Here is a 25,781-nt window from a genome sequence, read left to right on the forward strand (position 1 = left end):
TTAATATTTAATCTTTGTGCTCCTTATGGCTTTTTTAGTTGCCTTCTGTTGGTTTTTAAAGGCTTCCCAATTCACTAATTTCCTTCTGTTTTGCTATTTTATATGCCCATTCCTTTTCTCTTATGATGTATTTAACTTCCCTTCACAGCCACGGTTGCCTCATCCTCCCTTTAGAATACTTTTTCACCTTTGGGATGTATCTATCTTGCAGCTTCTGAATTGCCCCCATAAACTCTAGCCATTGCTGTTCTGCCATCATCCCTGCTAGTGTCTCCTTCCCATCATTTTTCCAGTTCCTGCCTCATGTCTCTGTAATTCTCCTTACACCACTGTATTACTGAGATATTTGACTTCAGCTTCTCCCTCTCAGGTGCAGAGTGAATTCTGTTCTATTATAGTCACTGCCTCCTAAGGTTTCCTTGACCTTATGTTCCCTTATCAAATCTAGTTCATTACACAATGCACAATCCTAAATTTCTTCTCACCTAGTGGGCTCAACTGCAAGTTGCTCTAAAAAGCTATCATGTAGGTATTCTACAAACTCCCTCTCTTGGGATCCAGCGTAAACCTCATTTTCATAATCTACCTGCATATTGAAATCCCCAATGACAATTGTAACATTATCCTTTTTACACGTGCTTCTTTCTCCTATTGCAGTTTGTATCCCACACCCTGGCTATTGTTTAAAGTCCTATTTGTAACTTCCATCAAGGTTTTCTTTTATTTGTGCAGTTCTTAATTAAACCCACAAGGATTCTACATTTTCCGATCATAGGTCACCCCTTTCTAACTATTTGATTTCTTCTTTTTTTTAACCAACAAAGCCCGTCTGCATACCTGCCTGTCCTTTCGATGCAATATTTTTCCATGGACGAAGTCTTGCCAAGTCAGGTCCGCGAACTAGTTTGAAGAGCAAGACCTCCAGGGTTGTGACCCCGGGATTTTTACCAATGCCTCGTACTTGTGAGGCCAGAAATAGGAAGATTCTACAGTTTAATTGGTGCTAAGGAGATGGTGGAGGAGGGAGGGCTTCAGATTTTTGGATCATTGGTCTCTTCTTCCGGGAATGTGGGACCTGTAGAGCTTGCACCAGTAGTGGAGGGTAACTAATAACCTTGTGGGATATACCAGCCTATATACTTAGAACCTTTTTTAAACAGTGGACAACATTGACTATCCTCCAATCCTCTTGTCCCTCCCCTGTTGCTGAGGCTGATTTAACTCTCTCTGCTAGGTTCCTAGTAATTTCTACACTTGCTTTCCATAGAGTCCAAGGGAATAGCTTGTCAAGGTCTAACTCTGTGCAGAAATTTCAGGGGTCCTTAGCAGAGGATTGGGGGATAGCTAATGTTGTTCCGTTGTTTAAGAAAGGCATAAAAGAATAAGCAGGATATTATAGACTAGTCGGCTGACATTAGTAGTAGGTAAATTCCTAAAAGGCATTTTAAGGGACTGGATATATGAGTACTTGGATACTCACATTCAAACTGATAGGGACTGATCCAGGACTGACTGGGGACACTTAACATGGCATTGTGAATGGTAGGTCATGTCTAACCAATCTTATAGAGCTTTTTAAGAAAATTACCTGTAAAGTTGATGAAGGGAAGACAGTGGATATTGTCTATATGGACTTCATCAAGGCCTTTGACAAGGTCTTGTATGGGAGGTTGGTCAAGACTGTTCAGTCGCTCAGCATTCAAGAAGAGGTAGTAAATTGGATTAGACATTGGCTTTGTGGGAGTAGTAGTAGATGGTTGCCTCTCTGACTGGAGGCCTGTGCCTAGTGGAGTGCCACAGGGATTGCTGCTGGGTCCACTGTCATCTATACCAATGATCTGGATGATATTGTGGTAAACTGGATCAGCAAGCTTGCAGATAATAGATTGAAGGTGTAACTGACAGCTGGGAAAACTATCAAAAAGCAGCGAGATTTGGACCAACTGGATAAATGGGCTGAAAAATACAATAAGGAATTTAATAGAGACAAGTGTGAGGTGTTGACAAATCAGGGTAGGCCTTACACGGTGAGGGTTAGGGCAATGAGGAGAGCAGTAGAATAGAGGAACCTGGGAGTACAGATCTATATTTCCTTGAAAGTGATGTCACAGGTTGATATGGTCATACAGAAAGCTTCTTTTGCACACTAGCCTTCATAAGTCAAGTCACTTTTATCGTCATTTTGACCATAACTACTGGTACAGTACATAGTAAAAAATGAGACAATGTTTTTCAGGACCATGGTGTTACATGACATAGTACAAAAACTAGACCGAACTACGTAAAAATCACAGAGAAAAAAAAAACACACAACAACTACTCTAGACTACAGACCTACCCAGGACTGCATAAAGTGCACAAAACAGTGCAGGCATTACAATAAATAATAAACAGGACAACAGGGCAGTAAGGTGTCAGTCCAGGCTCTGGGTATTGAGGAGTCTGTTAGCTTGGGGGAAGAAACTGTTACATAGTCTGATGGTGAGAGCCCAAATAAATCAAAGTTTTGAGTGCAGGAATTGGGATGCCTTATTGAAGTTGTATAAGACATTGGGGAGGCCTAATTTGCAGCATTGGATGCGGTTTTGGTCACCTACCTGCAGGAAAGATGGCAAGAAGGTTGAAAGACTGCAGATAAAAATTATAAGGATGTTGCCAGACTTGAGGACCTGAGTTACAGGGAAAGGGTGAATAGGTCTGGACTTCTTTTCTGCAGCATAGAAGAATGAGCACAGATTTGATGGAAGTGTACAAAATTAGGATGTATATATATAGGCTAAATACAAGGAGGTTTCTTTTTCCCCATGGAGGTTCTGTGAGATTGGAACTAGAAATCATAGGTTAAGGGTGAAAGGTGATAAGTTTAAGGGGAACATGAGGGGTAACTTTTTCAATCAGAGGGTAGTGAGAATGTAGAATGAGCTGCCAGGGGAAGTGGTGGATGTGGGTTTGATTTCAATATTTAAGAGAAATTTGGATAGGTATGTAAATGGAGGCATATGGAAAGCTATGGCCCAGGTGCAGATCGACGGGACTAGGCAGGTTAATATTTCAGCACAGACTGGAAGGGCTGAAGGCCTATTTCTGTGCTGTAATGCTCAATGTCTCTATGACATTGACATGACCATTTAGGAGTAATTATCTCTGATGGCACATTGTTTCTTTCCCTAAATGTGTTATCATCCTGCTTAATTAGCCTATCTGCCATTCTATTTGTAACAACACTGAAGCAAAAGCTCCAGTCCAATAGGAATCATTACATTAGAGTCATGTAATTCAGAATTAATTACTGCCATTTATTTGGGAATTTATTGCAAAATGTCTACAATCTCCTTGGCAAAAAATTATAAAATATTGCTGAAATGCATTTTTGTGTGGCAACTAATATCTCAGTAGAAAAAAATATTGAAAAACCCACTCAAATTTCAGTCTACAGTCAATGGCATAATTTACGTTATTTGCTGTGGTTGCCAACTGGTTTTGCGATGTTACTTATAGATTGTTATTTGTTCATGCACGTGCTCATCCTAACATGCGTGATTTATTATTATATAGCAGAAATGCCCCTTTAATCAGTGAAGGGCAATGCAATCCTGGCTGAACTCTGCCACTTCGCAATCTCCTGAAGAATGCAAACTGAATAAAGCCCATAATGAACCAACCTTTCTTTGCGAGACTGTCATTGGGCTCATACTTCTCAATGAGCTGTTGCACTTGTTCTTGTTTCATCGGAGGATAGAGTATCTCATTCAAACGTGGATCTCTCTGCTTGGAATTGATGAAGTCTGTCATCTGGTCCACTGTTAGGTATGGCTTGCTCTTTGCACCACTGAAACAAAGGAAGGGAAGTAAAGCTCATTATGTTTGCATTACACTGGAAAAACTCATAACATCTTATAATAAGTGGATATTAGATGGCCTTTTCAAAATCTCCTTTCACTCACTGCTGCGCTACCTCCATTCCAGCTCACCACTGTACTTCCATTGACAGAGGCTATCATACAGTGAATGAAAGAAATTCAAGGCCCATCACTGCAAGACATGGCAATCAATTTACAATATCCCAATAGTGAGAACTTCAGTGATCAGGAAACTCATAAATAACCACAACTGTTATTTTAGTTAGCTCCTTTCACTCCTAGCCCTCCAAATCAATGCAAGGCTCTTTAGCCTTTAAATTCTTATCAATGGAATGGTAAGGATAATGGCACTTATCCCTATTTATGCACAAATTGCATTACTATTTTAAGTGCAAAGCAGAAACTGTTGACAAAGTTTGGGCTTGGCCTATAACTTTGACACCAGAACAAGAAAGAGGGAGGAGTGGGAAGGAGGACAAGCTAGAAGATAATAGGTGAAGCCAAATGGGTGAGAAAGAAAAAGGGCTGAAGATGAAGGAATCTGGCAGGAGAGAGAGTGGACTATTGGAGAACGGGAAGAAGGAAGGGTACCAGGGGGTGATGGTAGGCAAGTGAGGAGGTAAAAGGCCACAGTGGAGAAGAGAAGAAGAGGGAAAGGGGTGGGGGAGAGAAAAATAAAATTACCAGAAGGAGAAATTGATATTCATGACATCAAACTACAGGTTGCTTAAACAGAATTTGAGGTGTTGGTCCTCCACCATTAGGTCTCATCATGACAGAAGTGGAAGTCACGGACCAACATGACGGAATCGGAATGGGGATGGGAATTAAAATGATTGGCCACCGGGAAATTCTGCTTTTGGCAGATGGAGCGGAGATGCTTTACAAAGTGGTCCCCAAAATTATGTTAGGTCTCACCAATGGAGAGCAGCGGATATAATAGACGACTCCAGCAGGTTCGCAGGTGAAGCGTTGCCTCACCTGGAAGGACTATTTAGGGCCCTGAATGGAGGTAAAGGAGGAGATGAATGGACAAAGGCAAGAATGGTATTCCTGACATTTCCAGGGATATGAGCCAGGAGGGAGATTAATGTGGTAGGACGAACGGATGAGGGAGCCACGGAGGGAGCGAGCCCTGTGGAATTGAAGAGAGGACGGGAGGTAAAGGTGTGTTTAATGGAAGGATTCCATTAAAGATGGTGGAAGTTGTGGAGAATGATGTGTTGGATGTGGAGATGCATTTACATAACAAGTTAAAAAGGAAACAGTAAAACACGACTGGCACTTCAAATGTGGTGAGACCTGGGTGGTGGTAGAGAGTTCAGTAGTCTCATGGCCTGAGGGAAGAAGTTGTTTCCCACCCTAGCATTCCTTGTCCTAATGCTACAGAGCCTCTTGCCAGATGGTAGAGGGTCAAAGAGATTGTTGAATGAATGGGAGGGATCCAGTCTTTCATTCAGAATCAGAATCAGGGTCAATATTATCACTGCCATCTGTTATTTTGCTACGACTGTACAGATCAAAGACAGAAAAAACTATAAATTACAGAAATAAGTAGAGAAAGAAATGGAATAATGAGGTAGTGCTGATGGGTTCACGGACAGTTCATAAATCTGACGGCAAAGGGGAAGAAACTGTTACTGAATCATTGAGATTGGGTCTTTGGGCTCCTGTGCCTCTACCTTGAAGGTAGTAACAAGAAAAGGCCACACCCTGGATAGTGAGTGTCCATAATGATGAAGGCTGCCTTCTTGAGGCGCTACCTCTTGAGCATGTCCTCAATGGTGGGGAGGTTTATGCCTGTGAAGGAGTTGACAGAGTCTACAACCATTTGCAGCCTCTGTGCATTGAAGCGTCTGCATCAGGCCAAGAGACAACCAGTCCTAATGCTCTCCACTGTACATCTATAGAGTCTTTGGTTACATAGCAAATCTGCTCCAACTCCTAACAAAGTAGAGGCACTAGCATGCCTTCTTCATGACTGCATTCATGCGTTAGGCCCAGGATAGATCTTCTGATGTACTGATGACCAGCAGCTTGAAGATGCTCAGCTTCTCCAACACTGATCCCAAAATGCCAATTGGTGTGTGTTCTCCTCTCTTCTCATTCTTTAAATCCACAATCAGTTCCTTGGACTTAGACCATATGACCATAAAATATAGGAGCAGAATTAGGCCATTTGGCCCATTGAGTCTGGTCCACCATTTCCTCATGCCCAATCCAATTTTCCTCTCAGCCCCAATCTCCTGCCTTCCCTCCATATCCCTTTACGCCCTGACCAATCAAAAATCTATCAACCTCTGCCTTACATACACATAAAAACTTGGCCTCCACAGCTTACCATAGCAAAGAATTCCACAGATTCACCACTCTCTGGCTAAAGAAATTCCTCCTCAACACTGTGATAAAAGGACGTCTTCTAATCTGAGGCTGGGTCCTGTGGACTGTGATTTTTTTTTAACCAACAGAGCCACACAGCCCCTTTTGCCTTCCTCCCTGTCCTTTGGATTCAATGTGTATTCTTGGACATTAAGCTATAATTTTTTTTTTCAGCCATGATTCAATGATGCCTACAACATCATACATGCCAATCTGTAATTGTGCTGCAAGTTTATCTACTTTTCCCATATACTGCACACATTCACGAACACAACACCAGTAGTCACCCTTTTTGATTTTGGCCACCTTTTACATTGCAACTCATCCTGTTGACTCAAATTTGCCTGATCAACAGCCTCTCCTCACTACACATCCCCTCTTTTTGTAAACCAGCAACCTCATCTTCAACACTATTATCCACCTTTCCTACAACTCGCATTGAAATATAGGCAGCTCGGGACACCAGTCTCACCATGCTCAATCTTTCAATTCTTCACTTTGTCTGACGACTTACCAACATGTGTCTCCACAATCTCTCCACTAGCTGCTCCGGCACTCTAGTTCCAATCCCCTGCAACTCTAGTTAAACTCCACCAAAACAAAATTCACAAAACTTCCCACTGGGATGTTAGTCCCTCTCCAGTTCACCTTCCCTTCTGTAAAGGTCCCACCTTGCTGGAAGAGTGCCCAATGATCAAAAATAAACTTGTGCCCTCCCTCCTACACCAACTCCTACACTTATTAAACTTTAAAATCTTCCTAGTTCTGGCCTCACTAGCAAGTGGCGCAGGTAGAAATCCTGAGATCACAACTCTGGAGATCCTGCCTTTTAACTTAGCACCTTAGCTCCCTAAACTCCCTATGCAGAACCTTGTCGCTCATCCTCCCCATGTCATTGGTACCTACATGAACCACTACTTCTGGCTGTTCATCCTCCCACTTAAGAATGCTGAGGACTTGATCTGAGATATCCCGGACACTAGCACCCAGGAGGCAACACACCATCCAAGAATCTCATTCTGGCTCACTGAATCTCCAGTCTGGTCACCTAACTAACAAATCCCCTATCACCACAGCATGCCTTTTCTCCCTTCTGAGTCCGAGGCAGACTCAGTGCTAATGACCGAGCACTGTGACTTTCCTCTGTTAGGTCATTTCCCCTGACAGTACCTCAAGTGGTACACCTGTTGTTGATGGGGAGAGCCACAAGGCTCTTTAATCCATTTCCCCTTACTGACTGCCACCTGGTCTCCTGTGTCCTGCACCTTGAGCATATCTACTTCTCTAACTATCACCCCCTCAGCCTGACATTGAGTGCAACGTTGGTGTTTAGACACCACCATATAAAGGTGCTCAGTTCTCTTGTTCCTCTCACTACCACCAAAACACAGCTGATATTGTACTCAAACCATCAATTGTTAGACAAATAAAACATTATTTGCTGTATCTTTCAGTAATTTTATTTCTTGAAGAAACACTGTGTACAGTAACCTCTTCAACATAAATGGAAATAAGCTGAAAATGCCTTTGAGGCTTTTGATTTGAATCTTTCTTGTGAATTTTTCAAAACACTGAATTTTTAGCAGCACATCCAACAATTTTCTAAGAAGTTCCGCAATGCACCATACTTGTTTCCCAGGCAGCCGTTACAGCAAAATATGAGAAATATATGTATCAATACAAGGCATTGGTAAGGCCGAATTTGGAGAATTGTGTACAGTTTCCTATACCGAATTATAGGAAAGATGTCAACAAAATAGAGAGAGTACAGAGAAGATTTACTAGAATGTTACCTGAGTTTCAGCACCTAAATTACAGGGAAAGATTGACCAAATTAGGTCTTTATTCTTTGGAGTGTAGAAGGTTGAGGGGGGACTTGATAGAGGTATTTAAAATTATGAGGGGGATGATAGAGTTGACGTGGATAGGCTTTTTCCATTGAGAGTAGTGGAGATTCAGACAAGAGGACATGAGTTGAGAGTTAGGCAGTAAAAGTTTAAGGGTAACACGAGGGGAAATTTCTTTACTCAGAGAGCGGTAGCTGTGTGGAATGAGCTTCCCGTAGAAGTGGTAGAAGCAGGTTCGGTATTGTCATTTAAAGTAAAATTGGATAAGTATATGTACAGGAAAGGAATGGAGGGTTATGGGCTGAGAGCGGGTCAGTGGGACTAGGTGAGAGTAAGCGTTCGGCACGGACTAGAAGGGCTGAGATGGCCTGTTTCCGTGCTGTAATTGTTATATGGTTATAATTGTTCCAAATTCTGAACTATTTCACATTGTCCTACAATCCCATTTACTGCTCTTGCAGATAAAGGGAAAAAGTATTCTTTTACTTGGTGTTTAGGGGAGGCAGATACTGAAAATTCCAATTACTGAAAATGTTTTTTTATCAACATTTTAAAAATTAATTTATTAAGATATAGTGCAGAGAAGGCCCTTCTGGCCCTTTGAGCCGCACCGCCCAGCAACATCTGATTAACCCTAGCCTCACCACACGACAATTAACAATGACCAATTAACCTACCACCTGGTACATCTTTGGACTGTGGGAGGAAACTGGAGCACCTGGAGGAAATCCATGCAAACACAGGGAGCACATACAAACTACTTACAAACAACAGCAGGAATTGAACCCATGTCACTGGTAGTATAAAGCCTTGTGCTAACCATTAATGCTACTGTGCCGCCATTTGACTCAGTGAAAAATTACCAGCAACATGGAGCATAAGAATTAATATGGCAATGATATAGGTTGAATGGCCCAAGAAGGACGCACACTCCAGTCTAATTACCACGGGAAGCAAGACAGGAATGGGAATAAGGCAGTCACCTCCCACCCCTGCACACTTACTGCAACCACACACATCCCACCAGTGAATCTGTTCCGTTAATTGCTCAGGTCATGGCTGATTTGTATCTTAGCTCCATCTACCCAGCTTGTCACAACAATTTATCAACTTCAAATGAATATGCTGCTATAATGTATTCAGTTGACAAATTAGAGAACAGTTGACAGCATTGATAGTGAGTTGGGCCAATTATGTAAATAAGATGAAGTACAACTGGTGCATTTTGATGTGCAGATGAGTATCACACAGTGTGAATTTGAATATGTTTGCACTTTCTATTAGTAAAGTTGAGGTAATAATTGCTAATCACTCTGACGATTTAATGATATTCTTCTGAACCCTGTGCAATTCTTTGGTTAAGCCAGGCTTCAGTCACTGTGTACCATTTTGGACAATATATCTTTCCAAGGGGCATTGCAAAGAGATCAAAGAAAAACTAAATATTAGAATCTTATCAGTGTTTTTGTGCTTTCTAACCATGGAATTTCATTCAGTTATATGGGGAAATGCATCCTTTGTAAGTCTTGTGAGATCCAGGGTGAAAGTAAACCATTCAAAGTCTCTGAAAAGAGTGAGCTTAATTGTTTGAACTGTTTTACTTTTCAGTTCCATTTTGTTAATTGGATTGATGGTTACTGTATTATCAAATAGTGACTGCAAAAGATGCGAAAGTACATTGTTCATCACGTTTTGCCTTACTTGAGGCCCCAGATTTGTAAATCAAACTGGCAGAAGTTGAAAGAGGCTCCAGTGAAGAGCAAAAAGGTCACACCTTGTAAAGGTAGGCTCTGCTCCTCCAACATCATAACCACAGTGCTAAACTTCCTAGTTTTATTTTCCTCTTCCACAAAATGTGGAGATTACTGGTGAGGCTGGCACTTATTGACGGAAAGTCTTGCAGGATATTTTCAGAAAACAAATATCATTCACATTGGTCGGAAAAGTTGGGGAAGGCAGATTTCTACTTAAAAGGAGAAGAGGAAAACAAATAACATTTTATGTTAATTTCACATTCTCATGACTGACACAAATCTTTTATAGATCCCAAAATTATTTAATCACTGCAAACAGGCACTATGATACTTAAAGCCATGTCTTCAGATGAATTGCCCTGGCTTCCAGTGACTTAACCAGTATTACAGCTCGGGGCGTACTGGAGTTCGGGATTCAGTTCCGGCGCTGTTCTGTAAGGAGTCTCTGTATGTCCTCCCTGTGGAACGTGTTGGTTTTCTTCGGGTCCTCTGGTTTCCTCCCACAGTCCAAAAAACATATCGGGCAGGTTAATTGCTCACTGTAGATTGTCCCGTGATTAGGTTACAATTAGTCGAGTGTTGCTGAGGCAGCATGGTTCAAAGGGCCAGAAGGGCCTACTCTGCACTCTATAACTAAATAAAATAAAATAAAATCCTGTACACAGGCAAACACTAGCTGCCAGAGGAAGAGTTGTGCTGAGCCTCCAAAAGCCTTGTAAATGGCTGACTAAAAACTACATAGCTCAAAATATTCTTTTAAAAGAGCCTACTGTATCCGGCCTCCTCTGCATGGGTGACGGTAGGAGGGCTGCTTTGTCAAACACCATCATTCCACTGATTTCCCGGTGGCCAACCGTTTTAATTTTAATCCTCATTCTGGTATGTTAGTCATGGCCTCCCCTACTGTCATGATGAGGTTGGAGGAGTAACGTCTGTTATTCCAACTGGGTAGCCTCCAATCTAGTGGCAGGAACATTAATTTCTCCAACTTCCAGCAATTTTTTCCCTCCCCCCATGACTCCTCTTCAACTTCCCACTCTGATCTCTTACCTCTTCTCCTCACCTGCCAATCACCTCCCCCAGGGCCCCTCCTCATTCCCTTTCTCCCATGGTCTACTCTCCTCTCTTATCAGATTCCTCCTTCTCCAGCCCTTTGCCTTTTAAATCTAACAGCTTCTTACATTATCACCCCTTCTCAACCCACCAGGCTTCACCTATCCCCTTCTCCTTCCCCCACCTCCTTATCCCTTCCTTTCCAGCTCTAATGAAGAGTCTCGGCCCAAAACGTCGACTGTTTATTCATTTCCATAGGTGCTGCTTGATCTGCTGAGTTCCTCAGGCATTTTCTGTATGTTGCTCTAAGATTTTCAGCATCTGGAGAATCTCGTGTTCAAAATATTCTATGTTCCTTCCAGGGAACCAAGGCAACACTTTCAAAATCTGTCACTTAGTCTGCTCAACACTAAGAAATATTGGCTGGAGAATGAGAGGTGATTGTTCTGATCGTATTTTAGAATCCAGAAATGGCTGATTAGCCAAATGACAGGCCATCATTAATTTCAGGCAGATGTGGGGCTGTCTTTGGTTCAGGGCCTTTTATTGGACTGATGCAATGCTACCTAGCTTAAGGTGTCCATGCAGACCTCTGCCAATTAGACTGGCTTTCACTTTGTGTCTACAACACAGGTATGACAGAATAGTATTCATGCCCCAGCTGTTTAGAGTATGGCTTTGCAATTTAAAATGCCCACATCATTGTTGCCACAAGGGTGGAGTGCAAAAATGGTGCTTGAAGTAATTTTAACAAGGACTGACTCATATAAATTGCCCCTTGTATCATTTTCTCAATCCATGACCAGTAGTAATTGTGACAATGTGGAGTCTCACCAACCAGGAGAGAACGGAGAGGCAGAATGAATGAAGGAGGTTACTTTGAACTTTGAAAAATTGTTGCCACCAAGTGGATTGATTACCCTGGACAAATGTATATATTTTAATTACTCTCTCCCTGATGACAATCAGTTTCAATCCTGCAATTCTTTGAAAATCGCATAATGAAGCAATATTCCAGCTTTGCAAACTCATTTCCATGACAAAACAGCCGGACTGTGCTGAGTGAAGAGACATCACTCTGCTATATAAGGATAATGCTGTTTCAAATGAATGTGCTTGTTCATTGGACAGGTGCAATGCTAGCGAGGACAGCATTTATGTTTATGCCCAATTGTCCTTGACCAGAATAAGTCAAATACAATTTCTGGAGTCTGGTGACACATCTGGATCATGTCAGAGTGCTACCCTTCAAGGGCATTTCTCTCCTGTGATTAATTCTGCTACAATTTTTGTAGGGTTTAAGACTGGGGCCTGCAGTAGGTTTCATCATTAACTCTTTTAAAGTACAGAACAGGGGGGGATTTCAGTCCATCACATTAATACTATTTCTCTCCACTTTATTCCACTGACATGCTCTTTTCCCTATCTGAGCAATTATTTCCTTTTATAAATATTTCATTTGCCGTTGATTTTTTTTTTCCAATATACACTTGGATATTGCATTTTGCAGATGACCAAGACTTACAGTGTCAAAAACAACATTCATGATTTGTCTTACTCTTTTGCTAATCTTCGTGAACTGATGCCCTCTGGTTACAGATTCCTTTGATAATAGAAATGGTTTCACATTTACTTCTCATTTTGAAAAACTGTACATCACCCCTTAACTTTCTTGACTTCATGGTGAACAACCCAAGCTTCTCCATTTTCCTCACATCAATCGAATGCGCTTGCTCAGGTACCATTCTAGCACCGAACTCAATTAATGCTATAGATTGGAGATACTCGCCCCTGGTGCCACCCCAAACTAGGATTGACATCTTACTTTCAATCCCATTTCTTTAATGATAACCCATCTAAGCTTGAGTGCTCTGTAAGTGAAACGTATTAGACAGAATTATCTCGTGAGTACTACAACCAATAAAAAAGTCTTAGGTCCAAACATAAGTTTACACAACACTGAATGAAACAAGAAAATGGATTTCTTACAATTCTGAAAAGACGCCGTCAATTTCAGGTCGAGGACAAATGTTATTCAAAAATGCTTGGAATACTTCGGTTGTGAAATTTTCTTGCGGAATGGAGTCATTCTGTAGATTTCAATGATAAAAAGAACATTGTCATTACTACCAGTAAATATTGCCTTTTAAGCAAGTAATTTCAGTTATGTTTCATGCAGACAAAAATGAACAGATCTCACAAAGGTACCACTGTAACACATGAGAGACAGCAGGTACCATGGGAGCTTTAATACTGCCGTGACTCTGCTAATCTCCTGAGTAGGTTCAGCGTTAATGCTATTAAGGAATAACTGAATCAACCACTTTCAATAAAACACGATTGAAATTTATAGCTCCCAGACAATATTAAGAAAGATATTTAAACTTATCTCGAGGAATAAGGCTGTTGTCATTGTTTGCACTAAATGTATTTTCTTTCTGCAAACATAACCATGGTCTTCAAGGATGTGATAAAACACTAAAAAATGCAGGATATGTCAAATAAGAAAGTGAATGAAAATGCACATTTTCATGGACAAGCAACCAGATCTTGGAACAATAGCTTTCTGATGAATCTGTTCTGAAACTTCTTTTATAGGGGACATTGACCAAATTAAACCTTCAATCAGTCACCTTTCATGTCATCAACTAACTTATCCACAAAACCTGTCACTTCTACAGACACATTTATTTTATCTGATGCTTTTAGAGGAATATCATTGTCTCTGATCTGTTTTTTCCTCACAGGGTTCACCACCTCCACAATTTGTAACTTCCTTTAACAACAATCATCATCAGTCTTGCTTCTGGAACAAAGTGGTTCGTTGGAACCTCTTCAAGTTTGTCATCATTATTCAGATGGTTAATTAAAAACATGGAGAAAGTAGGGAGCTCTAAGGTGCATTTTAATGTGGAGAGAGAGAAAAACAGCTGACTAAGTTTAAGCAAGTGAATTCCTGAGATTAGGACCTGGATAGCTGAAGGCACAGCATTGATGGTGGAACAATTAAATATAAGAGAGCAAGTTTTGAAGAACGCTCACTTCAAGAGCTTCAGGTTCCTGGGCTGAACATCATCAATAGTCTATCCTAGTCCTCGTCAAACCGTGTTGATGCCACGGCCAGAAAAGCTTACCTACATGGCTACTTTCTCAGGAGGCTGAAGGAATTTGGTGTGACCCTCATCAATTTTTATTGATATTGCACAGAATGCATCCTGTCCAGGCGCATAATGGCTTGTTATGGCAACTGCCCTGCCTGTGACCACAAGAAACTGCAGAGAGTTGTGGGTATCACTCAGCACATCACGGAAATCAACCTCCCCTCCATGACTCTGTCTACACTTCTCGATGCCTCAGTAAGACAACCAACATAATCCAAGATCCTACGCAACACACACTCTCGCTTCGCCCACTCATTAAGCAGAAGATGCAAAAGGCTGAAAGCATGTACCATCAGGCTCAAGAACAGCTTCCATCTCATTGTTATAAGACCATTGAATGGTTCCCTAGTATGATAAGATGGACTCTTGACCTCTCAGTCTACCTTGTTCAGACTTTGAACCTGACTGTCCACCCACACTCTGCTTTTTCTGTACTGCAACACTTTATTCTGCACTCTATGTTGTTTTACCTTGTGCTCTCCCAATGCACCGGTGTAACAAATGTATCCGTATGGAGAGTATGCAAGAAAAGATTTCATTGTACATGTGATAATAATAAACCAATTTACTAATTTCTCAGGTGGACAGAGGTTGGAGGTGAGAGTCAGAGGGCTGATGCCATGAAAAGATTTGAAAGCAACAACAGCATTTTTTAAACCGAAGCATTACTTAGCCATGCTACAGCATAGAGTAGGTCAACAAGATGAAGGGTGAATGGAGTGGTGTTACTCAATAAACTATGCAAAGGAACAGATTTGACACTGTGGCCCCAGCCCATTCTCCCACATGATTCATCTGTTGTCGGCCCCCAACCAACAGATACTCCACTCTCCCCTCCTCACAGCCCTGCTCTCATGGCTACACTCCTCCCCCACCCGAAACCACCACGGTGGGCTTCACAGCTGAACAGGGGAGAAGACAGCTGAAACGTCTCCACCTAAGCAAGGCTGCAGGCCCGGATGGTGTCAGCCCCAGGGTGCTCAAAGCCTGTGCCCCCAAGCTATGTGGAGTACTTCACCATGTCTTCAACCTGAGCCTGAGTCTCCAGAGGGTTCCTGTGCTGTGGAAGACGTCCTGCCTCGTTCCTGTACCGAAAACGCCGCGCCCCAGTGGCTCCAATGACTACAGACTGGTGGCATTGACCTCCCACATCATGAAGACCCTGGAGAGACTTATTCTAGAGCAGCTCCGGCCTATGGTTAGGCCACACTCCAGTTCGCCTATCAGCCCCATCTAGGAGTTGAGGATGCCATCGTCTACCCACTGAACCGTGTCTACGCACACCTGGACAAGCCGGTGAGCACTGTGAGGGTCATGTTTTTTGACTTCTCCAATGTGTTCAACACCATCCGCCCTGCTCTGCTGGGTGAGATGCTGACAGTGATGCAGGTGGATGCTTCCCTGGTGTCATGGATTATTGATTACCTGACTGGCAGACCACAGTACGTGTACTTGCAACACTGTGTGTCAGACAGAGTGGTCAGCAGCACTGGGGCTCCACAGGGGACTGTCCTGTCTCTCTTTCTCTTCACTATCCACACCTCGGACTTCAACTACTGCACAGAGTCCTGCCATCTTCAGAAGTTTTCTGATGACTCTGCCATAGTTGGATGCATCAGCAAGGGAGATGAGGTGGAGTACAGCGCTACGGTGGGAAACTTTGTCACATGGTGTGAGCAGAATCATCTGCAGCTTAATGTGAAAAAGACTAAGGAGCTGGTGGTGGACCTGAGGAGGGTTAAGGCACCGGTGACCCCTGTTTCCATCCAAGGGTCAGTGTGGATATGGTGGAGGATTACAAATAACTGGGGATACAAATTGACAATAAACTGGACTAGTCAAAGAACACTGAGGCTGTCTACAAGAAGGGTCAGAGCCGTCTCTACTTCCTGAGGAGATTGAGGTCCTTTACCATCTGCCGGACGATGCTGAGGATGTTCTACGAGTCTGTGGTGGCCAGTGCTATCATGTTTGCTGTTGTGTGCTGGGGCAGCAGGCTGAGGTTAGCAGACACCAACAGAATCAACAAACCCATTCGTAAGGCCAGTGATGTTGTGGGGGTAGAATTGGACTCTCTGATGGTGGTGTCTGAAAAGAGGATGCTGTCCAAGTTGCATGTCATCCTGGACAATGTCTCCCATCCACTCCATAATGTACTGGTTAGGCACAGGAGTAAGTTCAGCCAGAGACTCATTCCACCGAGATCCAACACTGAGCGTCATAGGAAGTCATTCCAGCCTGTGGCCATCAAACTTTATAACTCCTCCCTCAGAGTGTCAGACACCCTGAGCCAATAGGCTGGTCCTGGACTTATTTCTACTTGGAATAATTTACTTATTATTATTTAATTATTTATGGTTTTATATTGCTATATTTCTACACTATTCTTGGTTGGTGCGACTGTAACGAAACTCAATTTCCCTCGGGATCAATAAAGTATGTCTGTCTGGATCAGAAAGGCTGGTCAGAATAGCCAGATCTATAGGTTTTAAAGACATGGAGGAGGTTTTCAGCAGCAGGTAAGTTGAGGTAGGGATGGCGTTAGGTGAGTTTATGGAGGCAGAATCTGTATGATGGATTTGGGATGTCAAGTGAAGCTCATCTCTACATTAAATATGAAACACGAGTACAAACACTCTGGTTCAGTTTAAGATAGAGAGCAAAGCAACTGATAGCTACAGAATGGAGTGAAGGCCAATATTTATTTGAAGGAAGTTTCTGCCATCATTACTAAGTTTATTCTGCAATACACACAAAACGTTGGAGGAACTCAACAGGTCAGGGGCAACTATGGGTATAACCTCACGGCATGAACAACATCGATTTCTTTAACTTTTGGTAATATCTTCCCCACCACTCCACCCTTTTCTCTCTGTGCATTTTCTATTCTGGCTCCCCTCTTACCCCTTCTCTGCTCCTCGCCTGCCCATCATCTCTGATTCCCCTCCTCCTTTCCTTTCTCTCATGGTCCCCTCTCCTCTCCTATTAGATTCCATCTTCTTCAATCCTTTACATTTTCCATCTATCATCTTCCAGCATCTCACTTTATTCACCCTCCCCCCCACCCACTCCCCTTACCTGGCTTCACCTATCATCTGCCAGGTTATACACCTTCCCATTTATTCCTCTCCACAGATGCTGCCTGACCTGCTGAGATCCTGTAGTATCTTGTGTGTGTTGCTTTAGATTTCCAGCATTTGCAAAATCTCTTGTGTCCATTCAACAATATGTAATAACAACATAAAAATGAATATCTATCTAGGAAACACAAAGTACAATGACATTGAAGAAGGAAGTGTGATCAGAAAGTCAACTGTGAAACAGCATTACTATGTGATAACTAGAATGACTAAAGTAAGACAGATTATTCCTGGACATATTGTAACAACAATAGGCCAAAAGACCTGGAAAGTTGACAATGACTTGCATTTGAAAAGCATATTTCATATAGTAAAACGTTATTAGTTAACCAAAATACTTCACAGGAGAATTATCAGACTGATTTGGCTGTATAAGGAGACTTCAAGACATTTTCATGCTAGTTTACTCAATTCTCAATTAAATCATGAAGAATATTTCTGTTCATTGTAATGCTTGATTCATTTGACACTTTTAAATGTCAATGTTAATGTGGTATTTCTATTTCCCTTTAGACATGCTCATTAATCATTCACATCAGAATTCAATTAAAAAGTAAAACAAAAACATCAGTAAACTGCTAAATTACAGCTTCCAATGGACATTGTACACAGACAGATATAACCAGATATCTCGAAACAGGATAACCAAGACGTCAAGATAAAGAAATAACAGTAATCTTAATGAACAGACCCTACTCCTGCTTGTGGTTCTTAACTTTCACTATTTCCACATCTCCCCCATTCTGACAAAGAACACAGAAGAGCTTCAAAATCAACAGTAACGACCAAACTTCCAATTTCCTTAGCGATTTCCTAATATCCCCAGAGTTTAATAAATGCAAATTATCAGCAGGTATATGACTGGGAATATTTCTGTTCCATATCTGCGAAGCAGACTCGTTGGGCCAAATGGCCTACTTCTGCTCCTATACCTTATGGTCTTTGTTCAATTTACAAAATGCTCCAACACTGCTTCAGGAAGTGCTGGTCTTTTAAACTTTAGCAAATAATGTTTATGTTCCCCTACCTTCCCTTTCCAATCTGCTCTTTTACCAAATGACGTTTTTGCTTTCATAATTGCTGATGGAGAGGCAGCATCTTGGAAGAATCACCAAGATGACAGAGTCAGAATTGAAGCATCTTTAGACTTGCTTATCCCTAAACCAATATTGACAACACTGAATCCTGATGAGAGCTCTCAGCCCAAAACATTGACTGTTTATTCTTTTTCATAGATTCTGCCTGGCCTGTTGAGTTCCTCCAGCATTTTATGTGTGTTACTCGGATTTCCAGTATCTACATATCTTCTCATCTTTGACAATGCTCTCTGCCTGCCAGCATTGGAAACTCACTCAGGCCAATATCGCTGACAAAGGATGGATGCAATAAAGCTGGCAATGGTAATTCTTTCTTGCTATTTGAATATTTTGTGAACAAGTTGCTGTTAACTCTTGAACAAAAGCACAAATGGTTTGAGATGGGTAGCAGACTCGAAACAGTAACCACTTTTTCCTTCCACAGAAGTTTGACTGACTGAGTTCTTTGAGCATTTACTTTTATTTACTTCAGATTTCAGCATCAGCAGTTTCATTTGTTTTGCCACCAACTTCTTTTTCCTTAATGACCCAAAGCCATTGTATCATAAGTCAATCAAACTTTTATTAAGATGGTGCATTGTTCAATTTCAGGTAAGTACTGAGTATTTGAAGATGGAATGTAAGACATAGTCATTTAATTATGTCAACTTCTGAAATTAACTGGATATAATTTATTGACTTGTCTAATTTTTAGTTTATTTCATCTTTTCAACAAAAATATCAGATGACAACATTCTTGGCTCAGTACAATATAGCCTCAGATTAATTCCAGGTCCTGCAGTTGGGAGAGGCGTATTTGTCAATCAACACTTCAGTGCAATGCTTATGAAGTCAGGCACTGGACCAAAATGCCCATTTGCTCTCATGTGATGGATCGTACAGCACACTCTGAAGGAAAGCTAAATGGAAAGCAGATGATCTAGTTGATTATTTTACAGGTCTTTGTGGGAGTTTGCTGGGCACAAACTGGACGCAGAATTGCCTACGATAGGATGTTAACTGTGTTTCAAAGATGTGCGTTTGGTTAAGTGCTTTCAGACTTCCTAAAGCTCTGAAAATACAGGAGAAATGGAGGTCTGAGTTGGGATGCATAATGTTGCTTTTCCTCCATGTTGCGTATATGATCATTAACTTTTTCTGAAGTGGAATGAAATTTTGATTCTGTTCAGCTGGAATACTACTCCCAAAATTTAACCAGAATCTGCTCAAGAAATAAGCTTGTAGAGATGAAATTAATCAAATGGCATAAACTCCCATTCAATACTTTACTGTATAGCTTTATTGAGGAAATTAGCTTGCATATCTCTAAAATGGTCTAACCCTCAGAGATAGCAACATTTCCTGAACTGAAGGGGTACTCCCTGAAAAGCTCTCAGACTGAAGCTCAAAATCCAAATCAAGTACTTTAAGTCTTTAACTTACTTGCTACCTTCACTCCTTCAGACCCTATTGCTTCCTGTGCACAGTTCTGAACTAATTAATAATTCATGATTCTTGGCAAATAAATCCTCACATCTCACATCTGTAACTACCAGGCTTCACTTGTCCACAGCTTTCTAGATCAGCTCAACTCCTGGACTTACCTGTGTTTTCCCTTCTTGTATTCCAGAATAGCACCCCACATTGTGGGCTGTGTGCAAACAGATTCATAAACACTGTTATCCTGGAAAACGAGCACTATTATAATCGTACAGCATGCGAAATAGGTCATTTCATATGTTAAATCTGTGCTCATTATCAGGTACCCATTCATCTTAATCTACTTTACACATTCCTGTCAACTTCATGTCTATGCTTGGGGCTGATTACATCTTTGTGATGTTGGAGGAAATCAGCCCAACTCCCCATGCTACCAATGTAACCTTTCTTCCAGCTACTCTGAACCCTTTCCATTCGCTGATCCCTCAGATCGATCTACTGATGATGCAATAGCCTTTGCCCTCCACTCTGTCCTGCCCCACCTGGAAAACAGGGCCTCATATGCCAGCCGGACGGTTATAGACTTCAGTTTGGTGTTCAATATCATCATGCTCCAGAAACTGGTGGGGAAACCTCCCTCTGCAATCGGATACTGGACTTCTTAGCAGCGAGGCCACGCCTTTCATCCCATGATGCTGAGCACTGGCGCTCCCCGAGGCTGTGTGCTGAGCCCACTGCTGACGCATGACTGTGTCGCAGGATGCAGCTCAAACCGTGCCATCAAGTTAGCTGATGACACAACAGTAGTTCACCTTATCAAGAACAATGACGAGACGGAGTATAGAGAGGAAGTGGAGCTGGTGAATTGGTGTGAGAAGATTATCCTCAGCCTGAATGTGGAGAAGACCAAGGAAATCATTGTGGACTTCAGGAAGGTGCAGAAGAACCACACCTCTGTGAATACATGGCTTCTGCATAGAGAGAGTAAAGCGCACCAGGTTCATGGGAATTCACATCATGGATGACCTCACCTGGTCCCCAGGTATCACCTCCCTGAACAAGAAGACACAGCAGCACCTCCACTTCCTAAGAGGATTGAGGCAAGCAAGCTCCTTTCCCTCCACCCACCATCTTAACTGTGTTTTACAGGAGCACCTGAAAAGTTGCATCTCCATCTGGTTCAGTTCCATCTGGTATGGGAGCAGTCAAGCATCAGACAGAAGTTCCTACAAAGGACAGCTGAGAGGATCACAGGGGCCTCAATTCCTTCCATTGGGAACATTTATCAGGAGCACCATGCACGCAGGGCCTCTAGTAGTATTAAGGATCCCACGCATCCGGCATCCTCTTTGACTTTCTGCCATCAGGCAGGAGACGATGATGCACAGAAACAAAAACAGTCAGGAGGAGGAATGGTTTCATCCCCAGGCCATTAGGCTTCTGAACTCCCTGTCACATCATGTTCGATGTGTCACTGGTTAATCTGTTCTGTACCTTACAATATTTAATATTAATGCACTTTAGTTTGTTATTTATGTCTGATTCATTTGTAGATTTTATCCTTGCCTTCATAAGTTATCGTGTGTTACGTTTACTACTGTGCTTCACAATCTGGTTTGAAGAAATGTCTCATTTCTCTATACATTATATGGTTATATACGTTTTATATATATGCATATAGTTAAGTGACAATAAACTTGACCAACAACAGAGGTCAGTATTGAAACATGGATCCTGGAGCTGGGAGGCTAACGTTTTATCTGCTGTGCCATTTTGTTACTCCATTACAGTTTTAAGCAGCTAGTGAACGACCAAAATGCTTGTTAGTCAACCTCACTGTGCCTTTGCAGGTGCTGATTAATCTTTGGGCTTGGTATTAGTCTGGAAGATTGAATTAACAGCCTTGCTTAGCTAGAGTGACCCATTACTGTATGCAGTACTCCAGATATGGCTTCACCAATCTCCTCACATGTTTTCCTATCCCGTTTCCCCGGCAACAAACAACAATATTTTGTTAGCTTTCTTAATTACTTACCTACATTGGGACTTCTCAGAGCTCTGCAATCTCTCATTATAATTAAAATAATACTCAATAGCCACTTTATTAGGGACCTGCTGTACCTAATACAGTGGCCACTAAGTGTAAGTTCGTGGTCTTCTGGCGCTGTAGCCATCAACTTCAAGGTCCAATAAGTTGTGCATGCAGAGATGCTCTTCTGCACACTGCTGTTGTAATGTGCGGTTATTTGAATTATTGTCACCTTCCTGTCGACTTGAACCAATCTGGCCATTCTCCTCTTTCACCCACAGAACTGTCACACACTAAATCCCGTTTATCACACCATTCTCTGTAAACTCTAGATTCTGCCGTGGATGAAACTCCTAGGAGATCAGTAGTTTAGGAGATACTCAAACCACCTCGTCTGGCACCAGCAATCATTCCATGGTCAAAGTCACTTAGATCACATTTCTTCCCCATTCCAGTGCTTGGTCTGAACAACAACTGAACCTTCTGACCATGTGCCACATGATTGGATAACAAGGTATACAGGCATACCTAATAAAGTGGTCACTGAGTATATGTTGTTTTATCATTTTTCTGTCAGAGTGAGTAATTTTACATTCTTCCACAATGAACTCCATTATGTTAGGTATTTGTCCGATCACTTATAGAGCCTCCAACAAGATGCTCAATAACTCTGCTCTGGCATTGGTAATTTTCTTCAGTTTCTTACTTCGGATGTACAAATATTCGTGGTATTTGAACTGGATACTAGGTCGTGAAGACTGATGTAAGGGAGCTATTCAATTCGTCTGTCACGCTTGTGTTTACCAATTTCCCAAACTTAATTTCCAAAAGCACCAGTAACAAGACCTTAATGACTCTTATTAAACATCCAAAGAAACTCTTCCCATCTATCTGTTTTAATGCTTCTGCTTTAATTTGCATTCTAATTATTTCTTCTGTATTAATTTGAAGTATTACATTCTTTTCCTTTGATGTTGTCTTTAACTTCACTATTTAGCCATAGATGTGGCATTGGGACACGCTGGAATTTTTCCTTTTTTGTTCATATTGTAGCTTTTCTGTACATTCCCCATAAACGTCTGTCAGCCTACTTTGCCTAATATGTCAACATACCTCTGAATTGAAGTCCTCAAACTCTCCCTTACTTAAGTCTAAAATGTTTAAAAGTTTGCATGATGTTCCTACAGAATGGCTACAAGGTGAAGGAAATCAATTGGGCCCTTAAAAGGGACAATGGAAAAACCAGGAAACCTAACAATGAGGAAGGAGGAAGCTATCTTTACCGGCTGTCTTCCCTTTATTTCCACAGTTTCTGGATGGATCACTAGGATCCTGAAGAAATACCAGATTACTACCATCCACAAACCCATAAGGAAGCTCAAATCACTAGTTATGGGGGCCAAAGATGACCTGGGACTCAGGATGGCTGGAGTTGACAGGGTTCCCTGTGAATGTGGAGCAGATGGGAAGCACAGTAGAAAGCTGCATCAAGGAGCACAGGGAGGGGTATCTTTCTGGGTTACCCAGAAAAATCGGCAGTGGCAGAATATTTCATTTGCAATGGCACAAAACTACTGTGCTGCGCCAATGGCTTTTGGGACTGCCTGGCGAAGGAAGCCATTGAATTAAATTGAGAGGAAAATAAATTTAACACAGACAAAGGTCTTGCTCTAAGTAAGAACGAGAAGTCGATTGTAAACAAGTGGAACAGTGGAAACCTAATTGGATGAGGACTAACCAATCAGGAGGGACGGATGGTGGGGGTATAAATACTATTGGACTAGACGTGCATAGGCATCGTCCCTGATGAAGATGGCAGAGCTTGTCATCGAAACATCATTTAAAATCGATACCTGTACCCAGCTGGAAGCCTGAGAAGAATTTATTCATCACATATGCCAGGAAAGCATGAGATCCTTTTTAAAATACTCATTTGAATCCTGTTTTCACTTTCACGCATTGAATACTTGAGGCCAAATGCACTGCACTGCCACAAAGAACAAAAACTGTCTTTGTTTCATACCAAAGCTTCTTATGTGTGGGTATGTTATAAAAAAGCAGAAGACAGTAATATTGCTCAAAATGCCCTCTTCATGCAAGACATTTTGTTTGAAATATGTAGTGCTCCCAATATTCATTACTGCCAGTGATTAAATATTTGGCTCTGTGGTGATGACTGTGACCAAATGATTTTTTAATGCTTAAGTCATGTCTGGCCGTCAAAGATATTGGAGAAATATAATCACACAATAATCCTATAAGAGATAAAACAAAGTTGTAAGGCAATCATTTTAAAACTTTTTTTATCTTGGAATGGATGAAAGTACTTTATTTACACTCCATTTCAGACTGGCAGCATACGATCTTGGTTGAAGTGGTATTGTGGTGTCTGAAATTTTGGTTCAGTTCAAAGTAAAATTTACGACATACATGTCACCGCATATAACCCTGAGATTCTTTTCTTTTTTCTGCGGGAATACTCAGAAAATCTATAGAGCAGGAACTGAGTAACTGTAAACAGGATCAATGAACACAAACTGTGCTGACACATAGCAATACACAATGAGCTGTTGTTGAACCTGGTGGTGTGAATCCTAAGGCACTTGTACCTTATACCTTGTGACAGCAATGAGAAAAGAGCATGACCTGGGTTGTGAGGATCTTTGATGATGGATACTGCTTTTCTACCGCAATGTTTCATGTAGATATGCTCAATGGTTGGAAGGACTTTACCCATGATGTACTGGGCTGAATCCACGACCTTTTGTAGGATTTTGCACTCAAAGGTATTGGTGTTCCCAATTTACCAGGTCATATTGCAGCCAGAGTCAATACACTTTCCACCACACATCTATGGAGGATTGTCAAGGTTTCTGATGACATGCCAAATCTCTGCAGACTGTTAAAGGAGTAGAGGCATTGTCGTGCTTTCTTTGCAATTACATTTATATGATGAGACCAGGACAGGTCCTCTGAGATACTGACACCGAAGGAATTTAAAGTTACTGACCTTCTCCACCTCTGCTCCTCTGATGAGGGGACTGGCCCATTGACCTCCAGTTTCCCTCTCCAGGTCTATAAATCAGTTCTTAGGTTTTGATGATATTGAATGAGAGATGGTTGTTATTACACCACTCAGCCAAATTTTCAATCTCCCTCCTGTATGCTGATTCATCACCACCTTTGATACTGCCCCCATCAATGGTGTCATCAGCAAACTTCAACATGGTGTTGGAGCTGTATTTAGCCACACAGTCACAGGTGTAAAGAGAGTAGAGCAGGGGCTAAGCATACATCCTTGTGGCGTATCTGTGCTGATGGAGATTATGGTCTTTGATTAGATAGATGTTGACAGTCAGATTGCACATTTTGATAATGAGCAATAGACTGTCCACATTCACGATTCCTGAATTAAAGGCAGGTCACTCAGTCCTGGATTGCACTGGCTTCACAACAGCAGTGAAGGTGGCTGTGGAGACCAAGTCATCGGGTATATTTAAAATGGACATTGATAGATAGGTTCTTGATAGTCAGGGCATGAAAGGTTATGGAGAGAAAACAGCAGAATGGGTTTGAGAGGAATAATCAATCAGGCATGATGGAATAGTAGAGCAAACTCGATGGGCTAAATGGCCTAAATCTGCTCCTATGTCTTAGGTCCTTATGAATTGAACGTTATTGCTGCCATTAAAATGCCTCGCAACATTTCCTTCTATGGTGATAATTCTGCTATTTTGTTCGACACACATATTTCACTCTGCTGGGTTATGTATTTTTGTTTTGCATGTTTTAGTATAGCTCTCATTTTGATTTAGGTCCAGAAAATATTTTGTTTTAAATATCATTAGAACCAGAGGAAAGTACACCAGCCCTAAAGTCATCCTGATTAATAGGCCGGACACAGAGTTCCTGGGATAATACAGATATAATTCCTTTCTCAAGGGTCAAGCTGATAAACATTGGAGGGTATGCATTTATGAGTGAGAAAAGTTCCAAAGAGATATGCAGGGTAAGTATTTTTTATTTACACAGGGAGTTGTGG

The 25,781-nt window shown here is 41.6% G+C and overlaps 1 protein-coding gene across 10 annotated transcripts in view; it reads right to left on the bottom strand.

Moving 5' to 3' along the window:
* Positions 1 to 25,781, bottom strand: part of LOC132403025 (1-phosphatidylinositol 4,5-bisphosphate phosphodiesterase beta-1) — a 1,013,243-nt gene that overhangs the window by 311,250 nt on the left and 676,212 nt on the right. For all 10 annotated transcript variants that reach the window (XR_009515160.1, XR_009515161.1, XR_009515162.1 and 7 more), the window contains 2 exons: positions 12,883 to 12,983; positions 3,663 to 3,829 (listed from right to left, as the gene is read on the bottom strand). Coding sequence is in view for 7 of the 10 variants with exons in the window: in XM_059986239.1 (XP_059842222.1) it covers positions 3,663 to 3,829; positions 12,883 to 12,983 (268 nt within the window). In the remaining 3 variants the exon portion in view is untranslated. The remainder of the gene's footprint in view (positions 1 to 3,662; positions 3,830 to 12,882; positions 12,984 to 25,781) is intronic.

This window comes from Hypanus sabinus, chromosome 12 (genome assembly GCF_030144855.1).
Source record: "Hypanus sabinus isolate sHypSab1 chromosome 12, sHypSab1.hap1, whole genome shotgun sequence".
In the NCBI taxonomy this organism is placed as follows: Eukaryota; Metazoa; Chordata; class Chondrichthyes; order Myliobatiformes; family Dasyatidae; genus Hypanus; species Hypanus sabinus.